At 47.4% G+C, this 20,785-nt stretch overlaps 1 protein-coding gene across 2 annotated transcripts in view; it reads left to right on the plus strand.

Annotated features, from left to right (window-relative positions):
* Window positions 1-20,785, plus strand: part of LOC125944726 (mucin-5AC-like) — a 194,264-nt gene that overhangs the window by 63,048 nt on the left and 110,431 nt on the right. For both annotated transcript variants that reach the window (XR_007466400.1, XM_049665786.1), the window contains exon 2: window positions 20,146-20,278. Coding sequence is in view for 1 of the 2 variants with exons in the window: in XM_049665786.1 (XP_049521743.1) it covers window positions 20,146-20,278 (133 nt within the window). In the remaining variant the exon portion in view is untranslated. The remainder of the gene's footprint in view (window positions 1-20,145; window positions 20,279-20,785) is intronic.

Genomic DNA, 20,785 nt, shown 5'->3' on the forward strand with positions numbered 1-20,785 from the left:
AGGTCTGAATATATTTTGTTCCTCGATACCGTGAATTTTGGGGCCTAGGCAGGCCGTCCTGTAAGCAATGCGAAGGTAACACCCAAAATTGCGTTCAAGAGGCCATACTGGCTCAACACCTCGGCTGTACAAACAGGTTCGGTGTTCTTTTCTCATCTTGCTCAGGGGCGTATGACTAACGGCTGCACTTTCCTCCATGCTATCAGCACTATGTGTATACGTCTCTTCCACGGTCTCCGACCGTATACGGCACGAGATAAGGCGATGACTCTAGAAGCATTTACAGCTTCGTCGCAAACGCAATAGCCTTCCCTCGGCACTGTCTATTCACTCCGATCAGTAAAAGTGCGAGCGACGGCCACCAGCAAACAATGCAGTAAAGTTGCTCTACGTAAATACGAGAATGCAAGCCGTAGAACTAGTCCCAGCGACATTTCGAGTGATCGCAAGCGAGTGTTGGTGAAGCCCGTTGAATTGCACTCAAACAGCGTGGTGTGCATAGCATGTAAGTGAAGCTGCCATTCAGCAACAATTTTAGATAGACAAGGGAAACGCGATTCTTGAAGGGGGAGGTGAAGCTTTTTTCACAAACGAGGCGAGGAAGTTTTGTCGGTGAAATGGTGATATTGCCACTGACGACACCGCAGCGGCCCGACAATTTATCATCAAACATATCACGTCAAGTCATTCTCAATAGCACGGCGCTTACACTTTTCGAACTTCAAAAACCAGCAACTCGTTAGAACCATGACGTAGAACTAATTGGGATGTACGTAGTTGGGCTTTAAGGGCATATACTGTTGACCGACGTAATATTACCCTGTGAAATCTTTATTTCTTAATCGTATTTTCATACCTCTAGTGATGTTGTTCAAAAAACAAGCGATTAGACTACGGGTGTTATTCGCTTTCTCTTTCGTTATTAGTTGTGCTCATCCTAAGTTCCCACGGAGAAAAAAAGCGGGAAGTGATTCATTTTAAGCTTAACGCGTTTACTGGTTTACCCTTGATGGCTGAAACAAAGGGGGACAGATAAGCAATTATCTACATGCAAGCTGCTTCCTCATTACATTAGAAAGTACGGGAAGAGCTTTAAAACGATAAGCAAGCCCTTACTTGGTGAAAAAGATGGCAGATAAAGGCGAACGACGGGGCACATTTTGAGGGCACCATTCGTCCGAGTTTATACACCCAATCAAGGTCGCGAAGGCGAAACAAAGAACGCTCCCACCGGTATCGAACCGGTTCCTCCATGCAACATCACCGATCAAACACCAGTGGCCAAGGTGCTGAGCTAGTCATCGGATGGTCCGACCCATCGTGTGAGCGCGGGAGAGATTGTGTGAATTATAGTTCTTTGTTGTTTTCTTTTAATGATTGTGCACCATGACAACAAAGTTAGTGTCAAGGCCTGACCGGCGTTGTTTCCGTCAAGGTCTCTTCTTAGTGGTATTCGTGGGAGTGCGGTTTATTCGGCATTGCCTTGCGAGGCTGCACCCCGAAAAGCAATGGCATGCCTCCGTTTTGCCTGCCAAGGCAGTGCCGGGTGTAAGAGCGCATTCCGCTCACATTTTAACGAGAGACTGAATAAACTGTCTCATGGTGACACAACTTCATGACATGGAAGGAGACGTTAAGGCGAAGCAATTACTGGCCCAGTGTGCCACGCTAATCCTGCCTGTAGCATCATCACCATAAGCAGCAGTGTGGTGATAGAGCTTCAGAAGGCGCTCTCGGTGTTGTCATGACGCAGTACACTTGTGGTAAACGAGAAGTGCCGAATCTGTCAAAACTTCGCCCACCTGGCGATCGAGTCACTGTGACAATGATGGCACGGCTTCTACAAGGCAAAATACTTTGGCGACGTGTATTGTCTTCACTCCGCTTATACTGCGCGGCACGTTTGGTGGGTAGAATGCTTTGATAAATTGCATAGCGATATGCACGCACCTGAGCAATGCAAGAGAGAGAGAGGAAGGGGGAGGGGGGGCATTGTATATGAGAGAAAGGCAAGAAACTTTGCCAAAGATGACAACAAGAGCTATCATGACATCGCTCGTTGAAACGCAATATTCGACCGACACAACGCGAAGAAAGTGCCTTTTTCTTTTTGGCGTTGTTGCGGATATTGTTTTTTTTTTTTTTTCGCTCTTGACGCAAGCGCTTTTCCAAGAGCTGACAAAGCCAACAAACCTCGTCGATGTTTCACTCGCACACACTCACGCCGCCAACTATCCACTGTTCGTATCTTTCAGTGCCAGCGTCAAGCGTCCTCCAGTTACACACGGTGCCCGAAAGTAAAACTATCAATTTCGATCCTTTTGTTTCTGCTCGGTCTTTATAGATCGCGACGACGAAAGACGCGTCCACCGCGCCTTTGTGGGCCGCCTTCCTCCCATCTCTCCGTCGCTAACGCGCTGCAGACACCCTTCCCTCTCACTTTGCTCGCTGTCCCTCTTTCGGCCCATCCTGGTTCCCCGCTATGATCGCTCTGCCCTGATCCGGCTGCTCCGGTAGAAGGAAGGCGAAGGGACCTGGTGCGGGGAGGGCGGTCATCTAGCGAGGGCGAGCGCAATGAAGTGGGTTAAGTGCTCTCCGGTGATCGCGCCTTCGGCCTTGCAAGGTCTTCTTCTTCCTTGCCGTCGCTGGCAGGCGGCGAGAACAATCGGGCCCGCTGCCGACGCAGCTCCCGCTGAGGCACCCGCGCAGTTGGAACGGCGCGCTTTTTCGGCCTGATGCGCCGCGCCAGACGCCGGCTGGCCTGGGAGAGCCGGGGCAAGAGGGGTGTTTTTTTACTGGCCGTCTTTCTGTTTCACTTGTTGATGGTGTTGTTGTTGGTGTTGTTGTTTCTTCGGCTGACGGCTGCATGGAGAACCCTTCATGTGTCAGGTGACCTCATCCGATTATCCTGATAACCAAAAATGGAAAAATAAATGAAAAAAAAAATCGGCGTATCCCACGCATATGTGTAAATTGGCGATAAGCGAAGCTTTCTTGCATGTCTACTGAAACGTCTTCCCTTCTCATTCTTCACTTTTATGTGGCTCAACGCTTGTCGCTCAATGCTCGTTCTGAACCTATTTATTTATTTATTTATTTATTTATTTATTTATTTATTTATTTATTTATTTATTTATTTATTTATTTATTTATTTATTTATTTATTTATTTATTTATTTATTTGTTTGTTTGTTTGTTTGTTTGTTTATTTATTTATTTATTTATTTATTTATTTATTTATTTATTTATTTGTAATACCCTCGGGGGCTTGTTTGTGAAGCCTTATAGAGGGGAGGGGCTACAATGTGATGATACAAGTACAAAATACAGTATTACACGATGCGTATAAGTACAAAACGACTTATTTAGCAACGTTGTTTGAAAATTGTAAAAGAACACAAAGCAGCTACAATGATAACAAAGGCAAATTCAAGTACAGTAATACAAAAAAATGAATAATAAGAACAGATACGTCCAGCAAACATTGTTATGGAATCAAGCAAGAAAGGCGCGCAGTAGAACAAGTTATTAAGGAAACCTGCATCGCACCCTACACCCCGCGGTGTTGCGATCACAGAAGGGTAAAAGTGACGAGAGTAGACAAGGTTAATGAGAGTTGGACGCAGGAGAGCTACGTAGTCTTTGCATACCCTTAATCGCAGTGGCTGCATAATTATATGCAACGCGCTTCTTCGGCACGTGTGAAACGTGACTCGGGCCTTGGATGAAAGAGCTCGGTCGTCGAACACCGGCGATCGATCGTGATGCGTGGGCATCATCATACCGGGCTGCGGAAGCAATAAACGCACACCGCTTGAAAGACCAAAAATAATTAACGCCAACTATGCGTTGCTCGAATCCTGAACGACTCCACTAAGTAGCTCTGTAGCGGAGAAAAAACATGAAGTATCAAACGTTTCGTAAGAACTCTTATACACTTAGCAGAAGCAACGAGAAATGAGCTAGGGGCAATTTTAGGAAACACATATTCCGAATTAGTATAACTTGCTGGAGCAAGTGGGATGCTGATGATCACTATAGATGGAACGATGCGGGAGTTTACACGAGTTAAAGACGCTTGTGCTAATTACCCGTATACATCTCTTTCTTTCTTTATTTTTTTCTTGAAGCGTGTCTTCATTGTGTGGATCTACTTGTCTCTGTACCTTGAGCCCGACAATGCAATGCAAACGGAAGGCAAAGAAAGTTTCACTTGAAAAGAATGTCAGCGTTCTGAGAAGACAAGTCAAAATGAGTTCACTTTAAAAAAAAATCGTCCCTAAAATTGGGATGATAACGGCGAGTTGCGGCCTGAGTGCCATTCTGATCTGCTGTCTGACGTGTATTAACGAGTACAGCGTGGCGGTTGACATCTAGCGAGCGCGTTGCCACTTTCAACCGCAAGCCTCCGAGATCTGCAGTGCCGAGCACCCTAGGCTCCGGAGATCTCAGATGCGATGTCATGGCTAGGTGTACGGTGGGTGCCTAATGCGGTGCTCACTTAGTTTCACTGTACAATGCTGGTTTAGCACCCGTCGGACACTCGTTTTAGTCGTCGACATGGCGGGGCTTTTTTCGTATATATATATACGTCCTGCAATCGATATCGTAAGCGTAGCCACGTTCCCACGTTCGCACGCTAGCAGGTAACGCAGCATCAACAGTAAGCAAATAATCGCCGCAAGAACGAGAAAGTGGGGCTATGACGGAAGAGGCGAACGCGCTTCTTTAGAGAGAAGCCGTTTCCAGAGATGTGTGCGTGTGTATGTGGGAGGGGGAGGGGAGGGGGGGGGGTGAAGTGTATCCTTTTCCCGCAAGGCAGACGTATGCTCCCCCCGGCGTGTACACATTTTCATACTTCGAGAACAAACTCGACAGGCACAAACCCGGAAACGAAGGCGCGTAGGCTCGGCTCCCGTGACGATCGCGAGGCGGGTACGAACGAGAGGCAGCGAACTGAACTAGTTCGCCATTCGCCGACTTCAGTCCCCGAGTCGGGTCGGTGCAGGCTGCTCAATCGCTTTTTGCATACTCGGCCAGCGCCACGCGGCTGATGACAAACTCGAGGGCCAAACGGCTCGAATCGGAGCTGCTCTTTATGGATCATTTTCTTTCCGATTGCATAGCTGTTGCGGTTTTGCGTCAGATCGCCGACGTAACAGTGGGAGCGATCTCGCGCCGGCTATGTAATGATGTGCCTCCATAAAGAAGTAACAGAAACCTGGCGAGATTCCAGCCTCGCGCGTGCTCGATATTTCGAGCGCGGCCACGCCGACTTACGCCTTCAGGCGAGATGCGGACAAGAGCGCCTTCTTTCTTTATCACTTCCTTTCTTTATTCCTTTCTTTCTTTATTTTTTTCTTTATTCATTTCTTTCTTTATTCATTTCTTTCTTCATACCTTTCTTTCATTATTTCTTCATCTCCTCCTTTTTCTTCTTCGCGCACATTTCCGTTTCCAGGCTAGCTAAACGCGAAAAAAAAAATCAGCTAGCAGATGTGTGGAGTAGTCCAGCCTTTACTTGGTCGCGGTCCTTACGTCATTCTCTATCACTGCGGCAAGTTAAACGGAGGTCGCACAGACAGAGGGGTATATACATTTGTAATTATCACGCATTACATTCAGTAAATCTAAAAAAAATCGACTATTTAAGTTAAACCAACAGAATATCAACAAGAAAACGTAATTTCTATAGCGACCTTTGCAAGAATATGGTAAGAAGGTTGTCTTGAATAAAGAGAATCACAGGTGTAGCATTGGAGTGCTGGTACCGCCAGCATCAATCATTCTTTCTCTGAGCCCAATTCGTCGTCGGATTATTATTTTCCTTTCTTTTTAGCTGGGGACGAGTCTCACAGAACGAGGTGGCATCCTTGATGTTGTTGTTTTCTTTAATATGTGCGTACGCTTGCTCAGGTCACGTTTGCGTCAGACGTGTAGATCGAGAGGCACAGTATTTGGTATGGAACGGGCAGACTGCAGGAAAGCTCGATCAACACTTCATTGAAATGCTAAGCAGCGCGAGGATCTCTGCTTTTTTCACAGTCTGGCTTCAGCAACATAGCCAACTCCGTCTGGTACGGCACATCGATAATCTCTCAATTCCGCTTGCCAAAAAGTCCAAGGCGACCGTCGCGACTGCAACTATATCACCCGGTGACCCGCCAGCCTTCTTCGTAAGCAAGCCCTAGTAATATTTTCTTTTTTCCTCTCAACTTCTCCACCTATGTAAAAAAAAAGAAGAAGAAGAACAGCCAAATAATAGGCGGAGGCCACAAATCGCCTCCTGCCAACGCGACCGCATTCTGGCGGCAGCATTGCTCAAGAATCGGCAGATTGAAGCGGACTGACAACTATGTATAACATGGCGCTATCTGCAGCTGGTTAATTTCCGCTTCGGCCGATCGGCAGCGCCTTCCGTCCGCGCTCTCATTGTGATCTCGTTTCTAGATAATTACGCTCGCCGCTTCCGCCCTTGTACACCTGTCCGTTCGTAATTACTCCTCATTGCCCCCTGCTCGTTACGACGAGCCGCTCTCTCGCTGTCACTTGCGACACAGCTTGAACCGTGCGCGCGAGGAGAAATAATGCTCGTTGAGATAATTAACCGTGAGCAATCTTGTGCCTTCACGGCGAAAGCTACGTCTTAACGCCGAGTTTCTCAGCTCACTGTGTCCGTCCTTGCGTGTCTGTGTATACTTGCATCGATACGTATGTGGGATCGTGTAATAGTAACACTTCCAATGATGAGGTTTATAGCGTCACAGCACTTGCCCTGCAGACTATGAGAGACGCCGTACGGTAGAATGGCCTGCGAAGTAATTTCGACCAACATTCGGGTTCTTAGACGTGCGCCTAAATCTAAGTACGCAAGTGTTTCTACATTCTGTCCTCGTCGCAATGAGGCTGCCGTTGCCGGAATTCGATCCCGCGGCCCTGTTCTTAGGAGAACAACGCAGCATCCTCTAACGTGCGTGTGTGTTGGCAGTGTGTGAGTATGCAAGAAATAAGGACTAATAACTTCTGCGTGTGCATCATGCTGGAGACTCGGCTGCGATCGGCTGTGTACGTAGATACAGTGCAGTGTACAGTTCTGAAACTATATTCATTACAATAAATCACAGCTTACGATACGGCTAACGCAACGTTAAAAATTATTCTCCCAGCAGGATGGAACCGGCGCTCCTAACGCGATCATAGCGTCGTTACGAGCAAAGTCCGCAACGTGGAAGAACAACTGACTGAACTCCATACGATCACAATAGCCTTGCACATTGCAGCATTGGCGGTTTGTTGTGCAACGAGCAACCGGCGCCGTTTTACTTTGTTTTACTGATGTAACATTTCCATAAGTGTTCATGCGAGGGAAAAATATATATATCACGGCAGACCTAACGCGGTTGCATGGAATCAACGTTAAGCGAAGCTTTCCGTAAACATTTCAATTAAATACTGCTCAAGGAGACACGTGACGTGTGCAATTTCATTTTTATTTCGCAATACGCACAAGGAACTGTTCGTGTTATTGTCCCATCGGAGGAGGTTTGTCATTTGGCTTCGCGGTAACGCGCATGCTCGTGCTCTCCGCTGCGCAATCGCAGCCTATAGATACAGTGCCTAGAATATTCTAGGCACTGTAGCCTAGCGCATACGCTCGCGAGTCATCCTGCTCAATAGAATGGCTAGATGCAGAGACACGCGACCCACGCAACCGACTGCCTCTGGGATCGGTCCAGTTTTGATTACAACATCCCCAGGATCAGCCCAATTTTCAATACACCATCTCCGAAATCAGTTCGGTTCGCTCGGCGAGAAGAGAGAGAGGGAGTGATTGTGAAGAGGAAAAGGCGCTATCTTTTGTGACGCGGCTGAAAAACGGACCGAGCAGGCCTGCAAAAGCCTGGAAAAGATGGCGTAGAAAATTTTGCTTTATTAATGGAAACGTGCACTATATGAAGCGGATATTTGCGGCAGGGACAGATATTTAGCTAGCGCTTGTTGTTCCATCGCGCGATTTCGTAAAAAACAAAACAGACCCGGTCACTGGCACACCTGTAGGAGTAGTACATTATTGCTATATAAAGCCGATTCATTACATGTGTGCGCAATTCTGCATGCGCGAGCTATTCGGCAAGAATGCAGCAGCCACGGTTAACAAAGTCCGGGAGCGTTCGAGAAGAAAGGTTCGCTTAAAAGAAAAGCAAAAATAATCTGGAGACGCTGACCGCGACACGGATGCAAATTGCCGCGACCATGATCTCAGTGTCAACGTGTCTTGCCGTCGAGGGACGTCGCGCGCCGCGGAAGGCGAAGCTTACTTAATCACCCGAGAAACGAGACGACGACGGCAAACATTCTTCGCGTCGCCCCGACTCTGATGGCTCTCAGCGGGTAATTAAGTTGCAAAACGTCGAACCCCTCCCAAGTGCGGCACGCTCGGGATTTGCTTCGGGATACGCAGGCGGGCGTGGTGACGCTCGGCTGTACTGCGCTTCTACATCTTCGTCTTCCGTCGGCAGCGCTATAGCTGCAGCGTTCGATCTCGGTGTCACACGTATACGCTGCGCGACACTCTAAGGACAAGGGACCACTGACAACTGCTTACAGGCCAGAGCAACTGGTTGTTCGATATTTGACTCCATATTCGGGGGTTGCGTTTTCCAATGGAGTGCGCCTACTCCGTTTGTAACCAGCATTAACGTACTCCATCGCATGGGTCAGAATCAAAACGCATTGTCCGCCTAGTTTGGTCATCACGGCTTGGAAATAGCGTCAGAGAACAGGAAAGACAAATGAGGAGACATCAAGACGGTCCCCCTATTTGTCTCTCATCTTTTCTGGCGTACTTTGCTATAGCCAAGGAGTAGAACACTCTGAAATGAGTTGACATGCGAGAAAAGCAACTGCTACCGGCAAAATAAGTCGCTATGTGACGCCTGTCAACGCGGTGTTCCAGGAGCCTTCTGGCGTATACGCTAGTCGGCTCCGGAAATACATCAGAAGCAAGGTGACGACTTTGCCGACTTGCCAGGTCTGTTTTCGACACCACCTATTGGAGCCCACTGAAACTGCCGTGCGTTCGTGCAGTGTCATCTGTAGATAGCAGAATGCGTGCGCGCCCGTGAGCACAAAACACTGTGGGAAGGCGTATGTTAGCATTGAAAAACCTTTCGTTTAAAAAAATTAAAAATTAAAAGAAACTAGTGCGCTAAGCGCCTCCCTCGTCACCCTCGTAACCTTCGTAACGCGCGCAGGCTTCCTATTATCTTGGAGGTGTTAACTGGGAGACTGAAAGCACGCAGATGTAGTTCGCAGAATCAATTCCTACAACGCGTACGTATACAGGAATCTTGGGCATTGTGCTATCGGATGTTTGTCAGACTTAACCGCAGTGCGCCAACCTAACCCAATGGGCTGCATTTTCGAAAAATGATATTTCAGAAGGCCGCCCGAATTTCAACAACTTTCAACTAGCAACGTTGAGAGAGTACGCCCGTTTATTAGCGTGTGTATTTACGGCACTTAGTCTTAACGTCCTTGCTGCGTTATAGTAGTGTTTCAGGTCAGTATTAAAAAAATACTTTAACCCAGCAGCAAAGTTACGAATAAATACCGTAAAGACGCATGTTATTAGAAGGATTTAACATCGACGTTGCTAAGTGAAAGTTGTTGAAATTCGGGCGGCCTTCTGACATATGATTTTTTGAAAATGCTGCCCTATTGACTTACGCTCGTGCGTTACGGTGAAGTTCGACAGTTGGCCGTAGGGGCAATTCTCCAAAATTCCTGGGTATGTTTATTACGTGAGTTGGTTCTAGGGCAATAATTTCTCTCACTACCCTCTTCACTTCCTGCCTTTATATCGATGGGTGCACAATAAAAGAAAGCTCGCGTACTCAGATTAAGCTTTGTTTCTGCGAGCAGCCCAAACGATCGAGATTAATTAGGAGCCGAACAGTGCAGAGTGTCTCGCTGTTCAAGTCTTACTCTCTGATGTCAAACCTCACGTCTGATTGACCTTTTCAACAAAGTAGGAACGAAGTACGAACTCCATTACGACATGCGAAAGTCCGCCCAAACTGAAGGGGAAAAAAAAGAAGGTGCGCTCGTACAGTATTTCTGACTCAAGTTGCGAGGACGACTTGTGACGCAAGGAATTCGGTCACCGCCACTGTAAGCACAGAGACTAGCTGACTCGACATTGCGGTGGACAAACGCTAATGCGACGGCACATCTTGCGGGAGAAACATGTCGGCGTCGCGTGAGTTTGTGAATCAAAAATAGCCCCGGCCTCGACCAAGTCGCAGCAAGACTGGAAGAGAGTAACTGAAAAACACATCCTCGTTTGCTTTTTGCCTCTACGCCACGTAAGAACAACGGCCCTATGGCATGATAGACGTATTGAATTAGGGCAAACAGACGAGAGACGGGTTCACGTTCTTTCCTCATGCCGGGCACATCGCTTCGAGTTGAATGTCGGGCAACGACTTGCGCTGCGGAGGTGGTTGAAAAATATCAGCGCAAAGCGCTCGCCGTGTCTCGCTCGTTGTCACTGTTACGAGATACGAGGGAATGAGGAAAATAAACCGACGTACACCGTTACTACACAGCGCATGCTCAGTTTTGTTCCTTATTTATAGTCAGTACGAAGCGTTCGTGCCCTGCTTTGGCCAATAAAGTCCCGTAACGCTCGCTCATAGATGCGAATGCGAACAAAGCTTTCAAGCTCATCCTCGACAGGTACGGTCGGAGCAGAGCGCGAGAGATATGGCTTTAAAGTGACTCGTCGTTTATGCGTGTACAGCAGGAAGCATTTGCTCTACGAATTCCAATACTGCTGTCGGCGAGAACGAACGGCGTTGTTGTTACCATACACGTTAAAATTGCAAAGCTTTCGGGCGATTAGCATAAGCGGTCTGGAAAGTAGAGATTACAAACAGAACCCGCCAATGCTGGCGAATTCGCATACACTAATCCAGTGGCTTGACTGCTTGACATCAGCTCGGTCTAACATCTAAAGAAAATAGTACTGGCAAAGCCGGAAAACATGGCAAAGCCCGTCGCAGCCTCATCGTGTCATTTCCTATATGCTATATGCCTCCTTGAATATAACACAGCTCTCGTTTAGTGTGGACCTACATAACTTTCCACATCACCATCTTTCGTTTTCGTTCTACAAATCCAACATATATGTGCGTCATTTCCTCTTGGCTAGTCCGAGGTGTCGTATATTGCCAAAGCAGCGATCGCATGGGTCAGATCTTTATGTCGCATTTTTTCATCGTGGCGTAGCGTGGCTATCATCCAGTGCGAAATAATAAGCCGTAAGGTTGCTTCGACGCCGGGTGACGGATGCCACGCCGAAATTACGTCAGAAAAGCGCTCGATGTCCTTGCCACTCACGAATCTCTCACTCGGGTCTCTTGAAAGAAAGAACAGGAAGGCGAACAATGACTGATCGACTTGGCTACATACTACGTTTAGACAAGTGGGAAAATGGGCAGGAAAAAACGAAACGGGGACGCTGTCAATTGCTCCTACACAAGCGAAATTGTTTGCGCTGTTTCGATATAAAACCGCAACCTACGTTCTCGTAGCTTTCTTGCGTCTTCTACGCATGGCAACATTGACCCAAAGTTTTGCTCTGATCCTTCGTCAGACCGACTTTAGCGCGAAGGCCAAGCCTTTCATCGTCAAACAACGGATAGCTGCACAAATCTTGTTTCATTGTGTTTTCTTCGCAGCGCGCCCGACGTTGCAATCAGTACTGTCGCGCCACGACCTTACACTTACTTACACTTACAAAGGAGTGGTCGATGGAGCGTAAACGATGGTTAGTGAAACGTGAGAAATTATACTGCCACAGCGCGATGCCGCTTTGTCGACGCCTTCTACAGCGCGAGAATGATTTGCGTTTCGCGACGGAGTTTCGCGGCGATAACGCAGACGCTGCGACGGTAGGGGACAAATGTTTCGATCGTGCGCAGCTGGAACGTGAAGCTGCATATTGAAACAACGCGTAACATTCGCTATAGAAAACGCAGTGGTGCCCAGTCGTCGTCGTTGTTGTTGCTTCATTCGCCCGCCCTGGTGTCAGACGCAGCCTACGCTCTCACGGCGCGTTCAAAGGTGCTGTCACGAGTTTGACAGTGCGTGTCAGATGCCTGGGCACGGCGAGCATCTCAAGAGCAAGCGGGCACTTCTCTCTCCTGAAAACCTCCTCTCCCTACCTCCACAACACGCCTGGCGTGCAATGAGACAGTTATCAGCGTGCTCTCGCTATCACGTTACTAGTAGGTTTGGGCGAGTACAAGAAAATTTCAATGTGGATCTTCTGTTTTGAATAGAAGTATCAGTTCTAGAAATTAAAATTCGGTTGCCTTTGTTATTTTTTTAATATTCGGTTAGAGCCAAATAAATGAAATTATTGCGACTAATTCACGGTCGCAAAAAACGTCTACCTATCCTCCTAAGGCCGCTTGTATATGTACAAAATATTGCACGTTGCCCTTCATTTTTTTTTTTTATTATCTCGAAATTCACTCAGAAACGATTACCAACTCAGAATATTCATTATAGATATGAGGTCCGGTGCATGTGGAACTGTACGGAAGTGGTTTACTCGTGTTCTTGTCATCCGGTTTCGAGAAATTTGACATTACGTTCATCTAGATCTTTGTGTTGTAACAGACGACGGAAAGCAACTTTGAAGCGTGTTTGTAATTCTTTGAGATTGCGTGAAAATCCAGAATACAGCAGAAACACGGCAAGGTACTGCCCGTAGTTTCATATCCATCTCTGCGTTGAGGCAATGAAATGCACTTTTTACCATAACAAACATGACGAGATGGTTACTTCTTCCGCGTATATGGAGACGCCGATATTGGCAGCGTGGTATATGCATAAAAAAATGTCTTTCACGTTCGTAACGTACCAGTACACAATAAAGATCAGCTAGAAAAGCGATTATGTCTCATTGCTCTATTCAGGTCTAAGGAGGATATAAGCAACGCATATCAGCGTATAATTTGATCTTGGTGGTTTCTACCGATATAATGCATGTGTACGTCAAAGAAACCTGTAAAGAGAACACGATTCCTGTGTCTCGCGTGCTTAGGGAGCACGCCTACTGGTGTTTTCGGGGCAGAAGAAAAAAAAAGGGGGGCCACTGGATAATTAAGGAAGCTTATGTAACACTGCAGGAACCTTAATTAAGCATCGAGATGCGGGCTGAGTCGTACTGAAACGGCTCTTCTTGAGTGTCACACGTCGTGCACGGGGCACGAATGGCGCAACCCTTCTATTACGTATGCATATATACGGCCACATATACTGCTGTTCCAACACTTCGAGCAGAGCCTCAATACACATCTGCTACGGCCATCAGTGACCTTTCACGAATCGTTAACTCTCGAAACCGCCTCCTTCGTTTCATTTCTTCTCAAAACCGCGATCCCGCTACGGTCGACAGCTACTACCCCTACATGCAAGACCTGCGGGCAGGCATACATTCGCCCCTGTCAATCCCTCTCATCGAAGACCGCGCGCATCGGGAGCGCAGCGTCGTCCCTGTTCTTGGGCGTAGCTCCCCCTTCACCATCGCCGGCCGCCGGTCAGTCGTTACGGCTGATTACCGATTTGCCCCCAAACGTCGCGAAGCCGCGTACTAGTTTTATAGGAAGGGAGGAGATTGTAGACGAGGGGATAAGAACAATAACCACTGATGCCAGGGCTTCGCAGTGTTGTTTTTCTTGTTGTTCCTTGCTCCCATATCCAGCAGCTATGTAGCCGCTAGCAGAGGCGGGAGAAGGAATGCCGGACTTCCCGGAAGTGGCCAGCCGCACGACCGCCCCCCCCCCTCTCTCTCTCGCTCTCTCTTTCGCGTAGTGCTTTTTCCGATCCATCGCTGTACGCAGGTTATGCAGCTGCCGCGCCGAAGAAAGCTCGGTTTACAACGCTCAACAAAGAACAACGTTGCGCCGATAGGCCGATTGAAGGAACCCCTGATTTTGTCACCTTCGAAATGACCACAGCGCAAGAGAACGAAGACGACAGAAAGACGCGGATGCGACGGGACCGAGCTCTCACCGACTTTGAGCTGGCTCTTTCATTTCTTTAAAAGGAGACCGCGTATAATTCGCATGTGCGATGAGGCACATGCACGTCCACTTTAAAGTAGGAAAAGTATGTCAGCTATCGGTCGGAGCTGAGTTCTATGGCCACTTGAGTGTTTCTCGCCCTTCAATTTTTGTGCTGTTGTACTTAAGAACCTTGGCCAGCTTACCCCTTCTCCTAAACATTTTTTTTTTTCTTTAAGTGTGTGTGCGTGTGGTGTGTGTGTGTGGGGGGGGGGGGGGGGGGGGGGTTGAAGGAGGTGTTCATTTGCGACCTTGTGCTCTGCGCATCAGATAGATATGCCCGTATTAATCCACTCTTTTCACAATAATCCGCCTCCGGCTACAACAAAAGATCATCGCTCGAGCTGTCTTACCGAATAAACGCAACGCGCTTCGGTCTCAGCAGGGGCACTGTATATACATATGTATACCAACCGCTCTGTTTCGCCTGGAACGCCAGGGCGACAGGCGCACTGCGTGATCTCGCTCTTCGCGCTGTCATCCCCCCCCCCCCCCCCATCCCACCTGCTCGCCACACATACAGACAACATGTCCCGCGTAAGCGCAGTTAGACCGAGTCACATTGCCCGGTCTGCGACGTTTCTCCCGTTTCTTGGGATTTCGAAACGCGGAATAGGCCTCTGAGACCCGGTGACCCTATCGTAAGTTTCTCTGGCGCACTCGCTCTATTCCCACTTGTTTCTTTTATTTTATTTTCATCTCTTGTCTTTCGTTTCTCGCTACGCGCGTAGCTCGTGGCGTTCACTTTTCCCGGGCAGCTGCGCCGCTTAGTACTAACGGAATTAGTACCGCAAAGTGGGCAGAAACAGTGTCAGGAAGACACGGAAGGCCGCAGCTGGCGAGCGTGTTTTTGTCCGGAACCGCCCTAGAAAGCAAACAAAACAAAAAAAAAATCGCGACGTATTTTAGGAAGAGCGGCGGCCGCGAAACGTGAACTGATACATCTGTAAACCGACACGCACGATGGAGGTTCTCGCGGAGCAGGCGTGCACGAAATCCGCGAACGATAAGTGCAGTGTATTACGATTCCTTGTGGATCGCAATGTTATGGGGCAACTTTACGAGGAGGATCACCTATTTTTCCGAAGACTCTCACAGATGCGCAACGCGTGTGATCGGGGCTGACACAGGGCGGCACAAAGGGTTACCCAAATACCTATGCGTTTTGAGATATATCTCGTACAACACGCTGATTCGCCAAAAAAGCTTGGAGGATCTGCCGATTGCCGCACGACCTGCTGGCAGAAAAATAAAGCGCGAGATACCCGAGTGACCGCGAATCCCACTGCACCCAGTACGACACCGACGCTGCCGACGAAGATGATAAAACGAATGCCACAAGAGAGAGACAGGAAGTCCTACCAAGCGTGATAAACGAAAGCAGCACAAGAAGCCAGCCACTGCCACGCATTCTAATCCTTAGATACTAAAAGTTGTTTGAGTAAGTAAGTGCGCGAGTTGTGTTCCGTTTTGCACGAATGAGTGCATTTAATTACGCGTCTGCTTCGTAGTGTGAACACATTAACTGTTTGACCCGTGGGCCACCGAATCGCAACGTCAATTAAAGGCTGCTCTGTAATCACGTGTCGTATACGACTTTGTTACCAATATACCGCTGCGTGTGACCTGTACTGTGTGTGTTCTGCTTAATTCTTTGAGATCTGTCATCTCGCTCTTTCTTTCCTCTTCCCTCCCCTTCTTCCTATCTTCCATTTTTGTGTTTCTGATCTCCTCCTTTCTGAAGAGTAGCCAGGCGTTGTGCCCCTTCCGGTGGCAGTTTCCAGCCTGCTACTCGCTTTACCTTTCCTTTCTATGGCGTATATACGTTTTCAAAACATATAATAATAATAATAATAATAATAATAATAATAATAATAATAATAATAATAATAATAATAATAATAATAATAATAATAATAATAATAATAATAATAATAATGCAGTGTTTTACTGCGTATATTGTTGAAGCAAGTAAACCAGCCGTCAGTAACAAGTGTCTGCACGTGTGTACATCCAGGGAGAAAAAAAATAAAAACAAAGGAACGTGCAAGCACTGCGTCGTACCTCTTCGAGGTAGGTAGACAGCCTGTGCTTTCCCCGAATTGCAATCATGTCTCTGAAAGGAATCTGCTCGTAGCGTTTTCTCTTCTTTTTTAACGGAATAGAATTCCAATGTCCATAAGGTGAGTGGAACGAAATGAAATGACCGGTGACGAAAGGCCGTACGGAGATACTCCCGCGCTCCACTTCTTTTTTCTTCCTTTTTTTTCTCCCCCTTCGTTTTTCGGTCCGGGGTGTGGAGCAGGCCGGCTGGCTCGAGTCTACGGTGAACCGGTTGAGAGCCATCCGTGTAGCTTTCTTAATGCGTCTTCGGTCACGCCCGGCCGCCCGTTCGTCGTCGCGTCCTGACCGAGTTACGCAAGCGACCGCATGCCACGACCGCCTCTGCCCCGATACTGACTCATTCCTCGAACACGCGGTTCTCAGGGTGCACCGTCCGATCCCTTAACATTGTTGACGCACACTGACTTTACTGACAGTAAGGAAGAAGAAGAAGAAGAAAAGAAAGAAACTCAAACATCAGGAGCATGCCGTCATGCAGCCAGCCCTTATGCAGTCAACCACTTATGAATGCCACTTTCTGCCATTTTTCTCCCTCCGTCCAGTATCTTGGAAGCAGAAAATCCCTCTCCCTCGATAAAAGGAATATATTGTTGCTATTCGCATTTTTAATGCGTGATATTTGAGAGACGGTGGCGCCTTTAGGCGGCACCGGCTGCTCCTTTTCTCATAGACTCAGTATACGTATATTAAATATGGCATAACAAGCCGGCACTTAAAAAAAGAAAGGTAGTTCGCACTGTTGATTTAAGAGTTTCGTTGTAATATCGCTGGGTTGTTTTGAATCTTACGTAGTGCCGACATTACGTTTGCATTAATTGTTCCTCTAGACACATTCTTCTGCAGAGATATGTGTAAATGCGCCACCTGCTCCAGAGACAATGAATAGCCGCTGCCCTTTTTTGTGAGCCAACATCTCTTTCTATCACGCCGATATAAGATATAAAGAGATCCTGCACATGGCTGCCAGACTTGGAATCACACTTTTGGTTTCCTGGTAGCTTTTAATTCGCTGGTCGCCGCGGAGGTCTTCACTCTTCGCACTATTGCCAACGTAACCCTTCCGCCACACAAACCTCGCATATAAATTTTTGGCCTAGGCATCTCAGCTACCAGACAGCTCTGCCACAGTCTCGTCATAGCCGTTTCATAGTGCTCGGCAGGCGACGAGTTTTCAAAATTGCCGACACATACTAGAGATTTCTTTCAGCTCTTCTCGGCTCTTCCTTCTGCTTCTTCATTTTTTCTTAACGCGGCACATTTTCTTTCCCTTATCACTTTCTCCTTTTTATTTTTGGTTGCAGCGGTCCTGTTCCATCAAGCTTACCAGCACCCGCGATTCTCAATGCAGGGACCGTTATTGTAGCCCACTGTAACTTGTGTTGCCAAAAAACATCTAAAAAATACCCGCGCCGACGAAGAGAAGTATTGTGAGAGCTGCTCCACAGCTCCTGCAATTTCTGAACAAATAGTTGCACAAAATCTGTGACTGGGGCTTGGGGCAACGAGCAAAGTTGCACAATACATGAGCGCGGCAAGTTCGCAGAAATGTGCTGTTACTGTGCGGGGCCGTTCTCTACAGTTCTCCACATGGAACAGCCTTCGATCACGTGATCTACATCCCTAACACAACGTGTTCGAAACTACGCAAGTTTTGCAGGTTTTGCCAACAAACGCATTGTGGTGCGCGTCTTTCGCTGCAGTCTACTATATAGGCGGTGCTTGAGTGAACGATCAATACGTCCGCACAGAAAAAAAAATAGAAAAAGAACTGATTAAAAAAGAAAGCAACGCAGAGAGGAGTCACGCATTCTTTCCGACTGACGTCGTGAGCCTTGTTAAACCCTTCCTGCCGAATACGTCAAGAATCCGCTTCCTATTATCGCTCTCGAGACCGAACCAAAAGGAAGACTGAGAGTTAAAAGAGAATAAAACGGGAGAACTTTCCATAAACCGGTTCTTTCCTTTACAAACGAGGTCACAAAGACGGCTATTTCTCTCCTCAGGATCGAGCCAGTTGCTTTAAAAAGCCCCTTCCTTAGCCAAATACGAGCGCTAATGTTGTGGCAACGTATTCCGTAAGGAGGGAGAGAAAAAAACATAAAAGAAGGAAAATGGGGGGGACCAGCCGGCGGGAACTGTCTCGTTTGGTAACATACACAAAGTCGTTATATACGCCAAGCACCTCGCCCGCATTCGGATTATAGCGCTGTGCCCATGAGCAAACTTTTCCTGCGAATTTTTTTGTTTTTCGAGCGCAATTCTCGATCCAGCTGCGGCTATCACAGATTTATTTTTCGTTTTCTTTTCTTTTGTGTGTGTGTGTTTTCTATTTTTCCTACGCCTTCTGAGAAAGCCGTTCTCGTACAGCGGCTAATGTAACCGATAATATCCGCATCTTTTATGCAACGGCACCATTTGCAACTGCATCTTTGTTCCTCCATCACGTTGTCGCAACAGGACTTAAGGCCGCATTGCAATAGGCGATCGAAATAGCTTTTATGCACTGCTAAACTTGTTGGCTATGAACTAGCGTTGTTGGCAACATCTTTTTTTTTTTCTTTTTAAAGAAAACCAGCTGTCAGTGCAGCCAACCGACTGAGGAAATTTTCACAGCGTCAGTGAAGGGTGGCTCTTGATAGTACAGGCGTTGACAGGTAGCTCAACCTGACTTCATGAAGAAAGAACATCATGTGCACTCGCAAAACCACCTTTCATTACACAGCTGCACAAGTTGGCACTTGAAGGATCGCTGCACATTGGTGCTCTCTGCTGTTCATGAAGCAAGAAAATCACAAAAGATAAGAGGAACAACATACGTGACGGGATGGCTTTAGCTTCGAACCTGGCCACCTAGTCAAGATCTAGCTCAATGGCCTTCCGTCATTCACACATCGGTTAATGCGACCTCCCTTTTAATTCGAACGTGTTCAATAGTGCCGCCAAACGGCCGTACTAATAAAACAATTCGCTTAATTCGACAATCGGGCAGTTCAATCCAGTTTCACGCATCCAGTTGGGGTCGAATAAAGGAAAGTACACTGTATTTTTACTATGACGTGGTAGCTCATTTTTACTATGACGTGGTAGGTCTAACTGGTGGGACGAAATGGAAAAGGTGAACGCCGTCTCATTTATATTTCTTTCTTGACAAAAAATTGTCATTGAGCTCTGGGGCAAGAAGGTTTGGAAGTACTAAGATCTAGTAGCGTTGGTCTCGTTCACATTGATCAACAGTAGTGATGTGTCAACGGTTAGCCGTTTATCCGCGGCTTGAAACTGAAACTTCCCGAAATGAAGTGTGTTGTCCAACGGGCCGAGCATTCCTGATATACCATTCTGGCGTTCTCTATTAAAGTCGATGACTTTGCCCACTTTTGTGATAACATTTAGTTTGCTTGAAGCCATTGGAACTGTCGCGCTAATCCATGAAAAAATCTTAGCATTTCAGATTTAATATTTGCGTGGTTCAGGGGACGTCCCTTTTGGTGGCAGCGTCAAAATATTCAGTCGTATTTGTGTCCGTTGAGGCACCTCTACGAGATCAAAATAAGGTTCTTTAACGTTCAAAATTGTGTTGTTCAATTATGAATTCTTGTCTTGAGTGTTACCCTTGTATATTTCAACTCGGCGCGAATTGAGCACTGCTACGCTATTACTTACAAGCACGCTTGGGCGACGAACTCCGCTAATGTCGCTCGTGCTTCTTCGAGCACGCTCAAAAAGTTCATTGCGGAACCTAATACACCCTAGCGAAAGGGTTTTATTAGTCAGTACTCGCCGAAAGCTCGGTAACGCCATGAGTTCATGACAGCGCCTGGCGTTTATGCATAGGATGGCCACGGGCGTGCTGACTCGCAATTCCTTTGTTTCCCAAATGTCGCAGACTTTCCGGGTATGTGCTACGACGTGAGTAGTTGCTCGGCGAGGGCCGTCAACGAGAGCTGGGCCATCGGCGTCTGTAGCAGGGCGGCATGCGAGATGGACGAGTCCGGCATCCTGCTTGAAGTCCACTACGCGTGAGTACATTCACTATGACCCCTGACCCGCGCTGACCACTCGGTCAGCCGCTTTGTTAATAATGTAATTCAATGACTTGGCAATCCGTGTTCTTTGTCAACTTGCCATGCTCTGTTGAGCTCACCTGATGAAGAAATAAAGACGCGGAGGTAACACACAAGAACAGCTAGCAGCCCCACACGTCGATCTATAGGGACGAACGACGAAGCAGTTAAGGATGCAACGATCCTGGGCGCGTAACCTCGACATTTATATCAGCCCAAGCAGCTGCAGAAGAACCACTGCGTGAGATATCTGAACTTGACGGGGTCGTAATAAGAGACCTAAAATCTGGGTGACTTGTTATTTGTTCACACTGAAACATGTGAGAAACTTGCTGTCCTTGCGGCCCGAAACATGTGAGAAACTTGCAGCCCGAAACACAGAAGTGTTTCGGGCCCGGCTGTTTCAGTGTGGCAGGGTTAAGTCGCTGCATGCCGGCTCGAAGTGCTTTCTTTGAAATGCGC

The sequence above is a fragment of the Dermacentor silvarum genome, chromosome 4, assembly GCF_013339745.2.
Source record: "Dermacentor silvarum isolate Dsil-2018 chromosome 4, BIME_Dsil_1.4, whole genome shotgun sequence".
NCBI classification, from domain to species: domain Eukaryota; kingdom Metazoa; phylum Arthropoda; class Arachnida; order Ixodida; family Ixodidae; genus Dermacentor; species Dermacentor silvarum.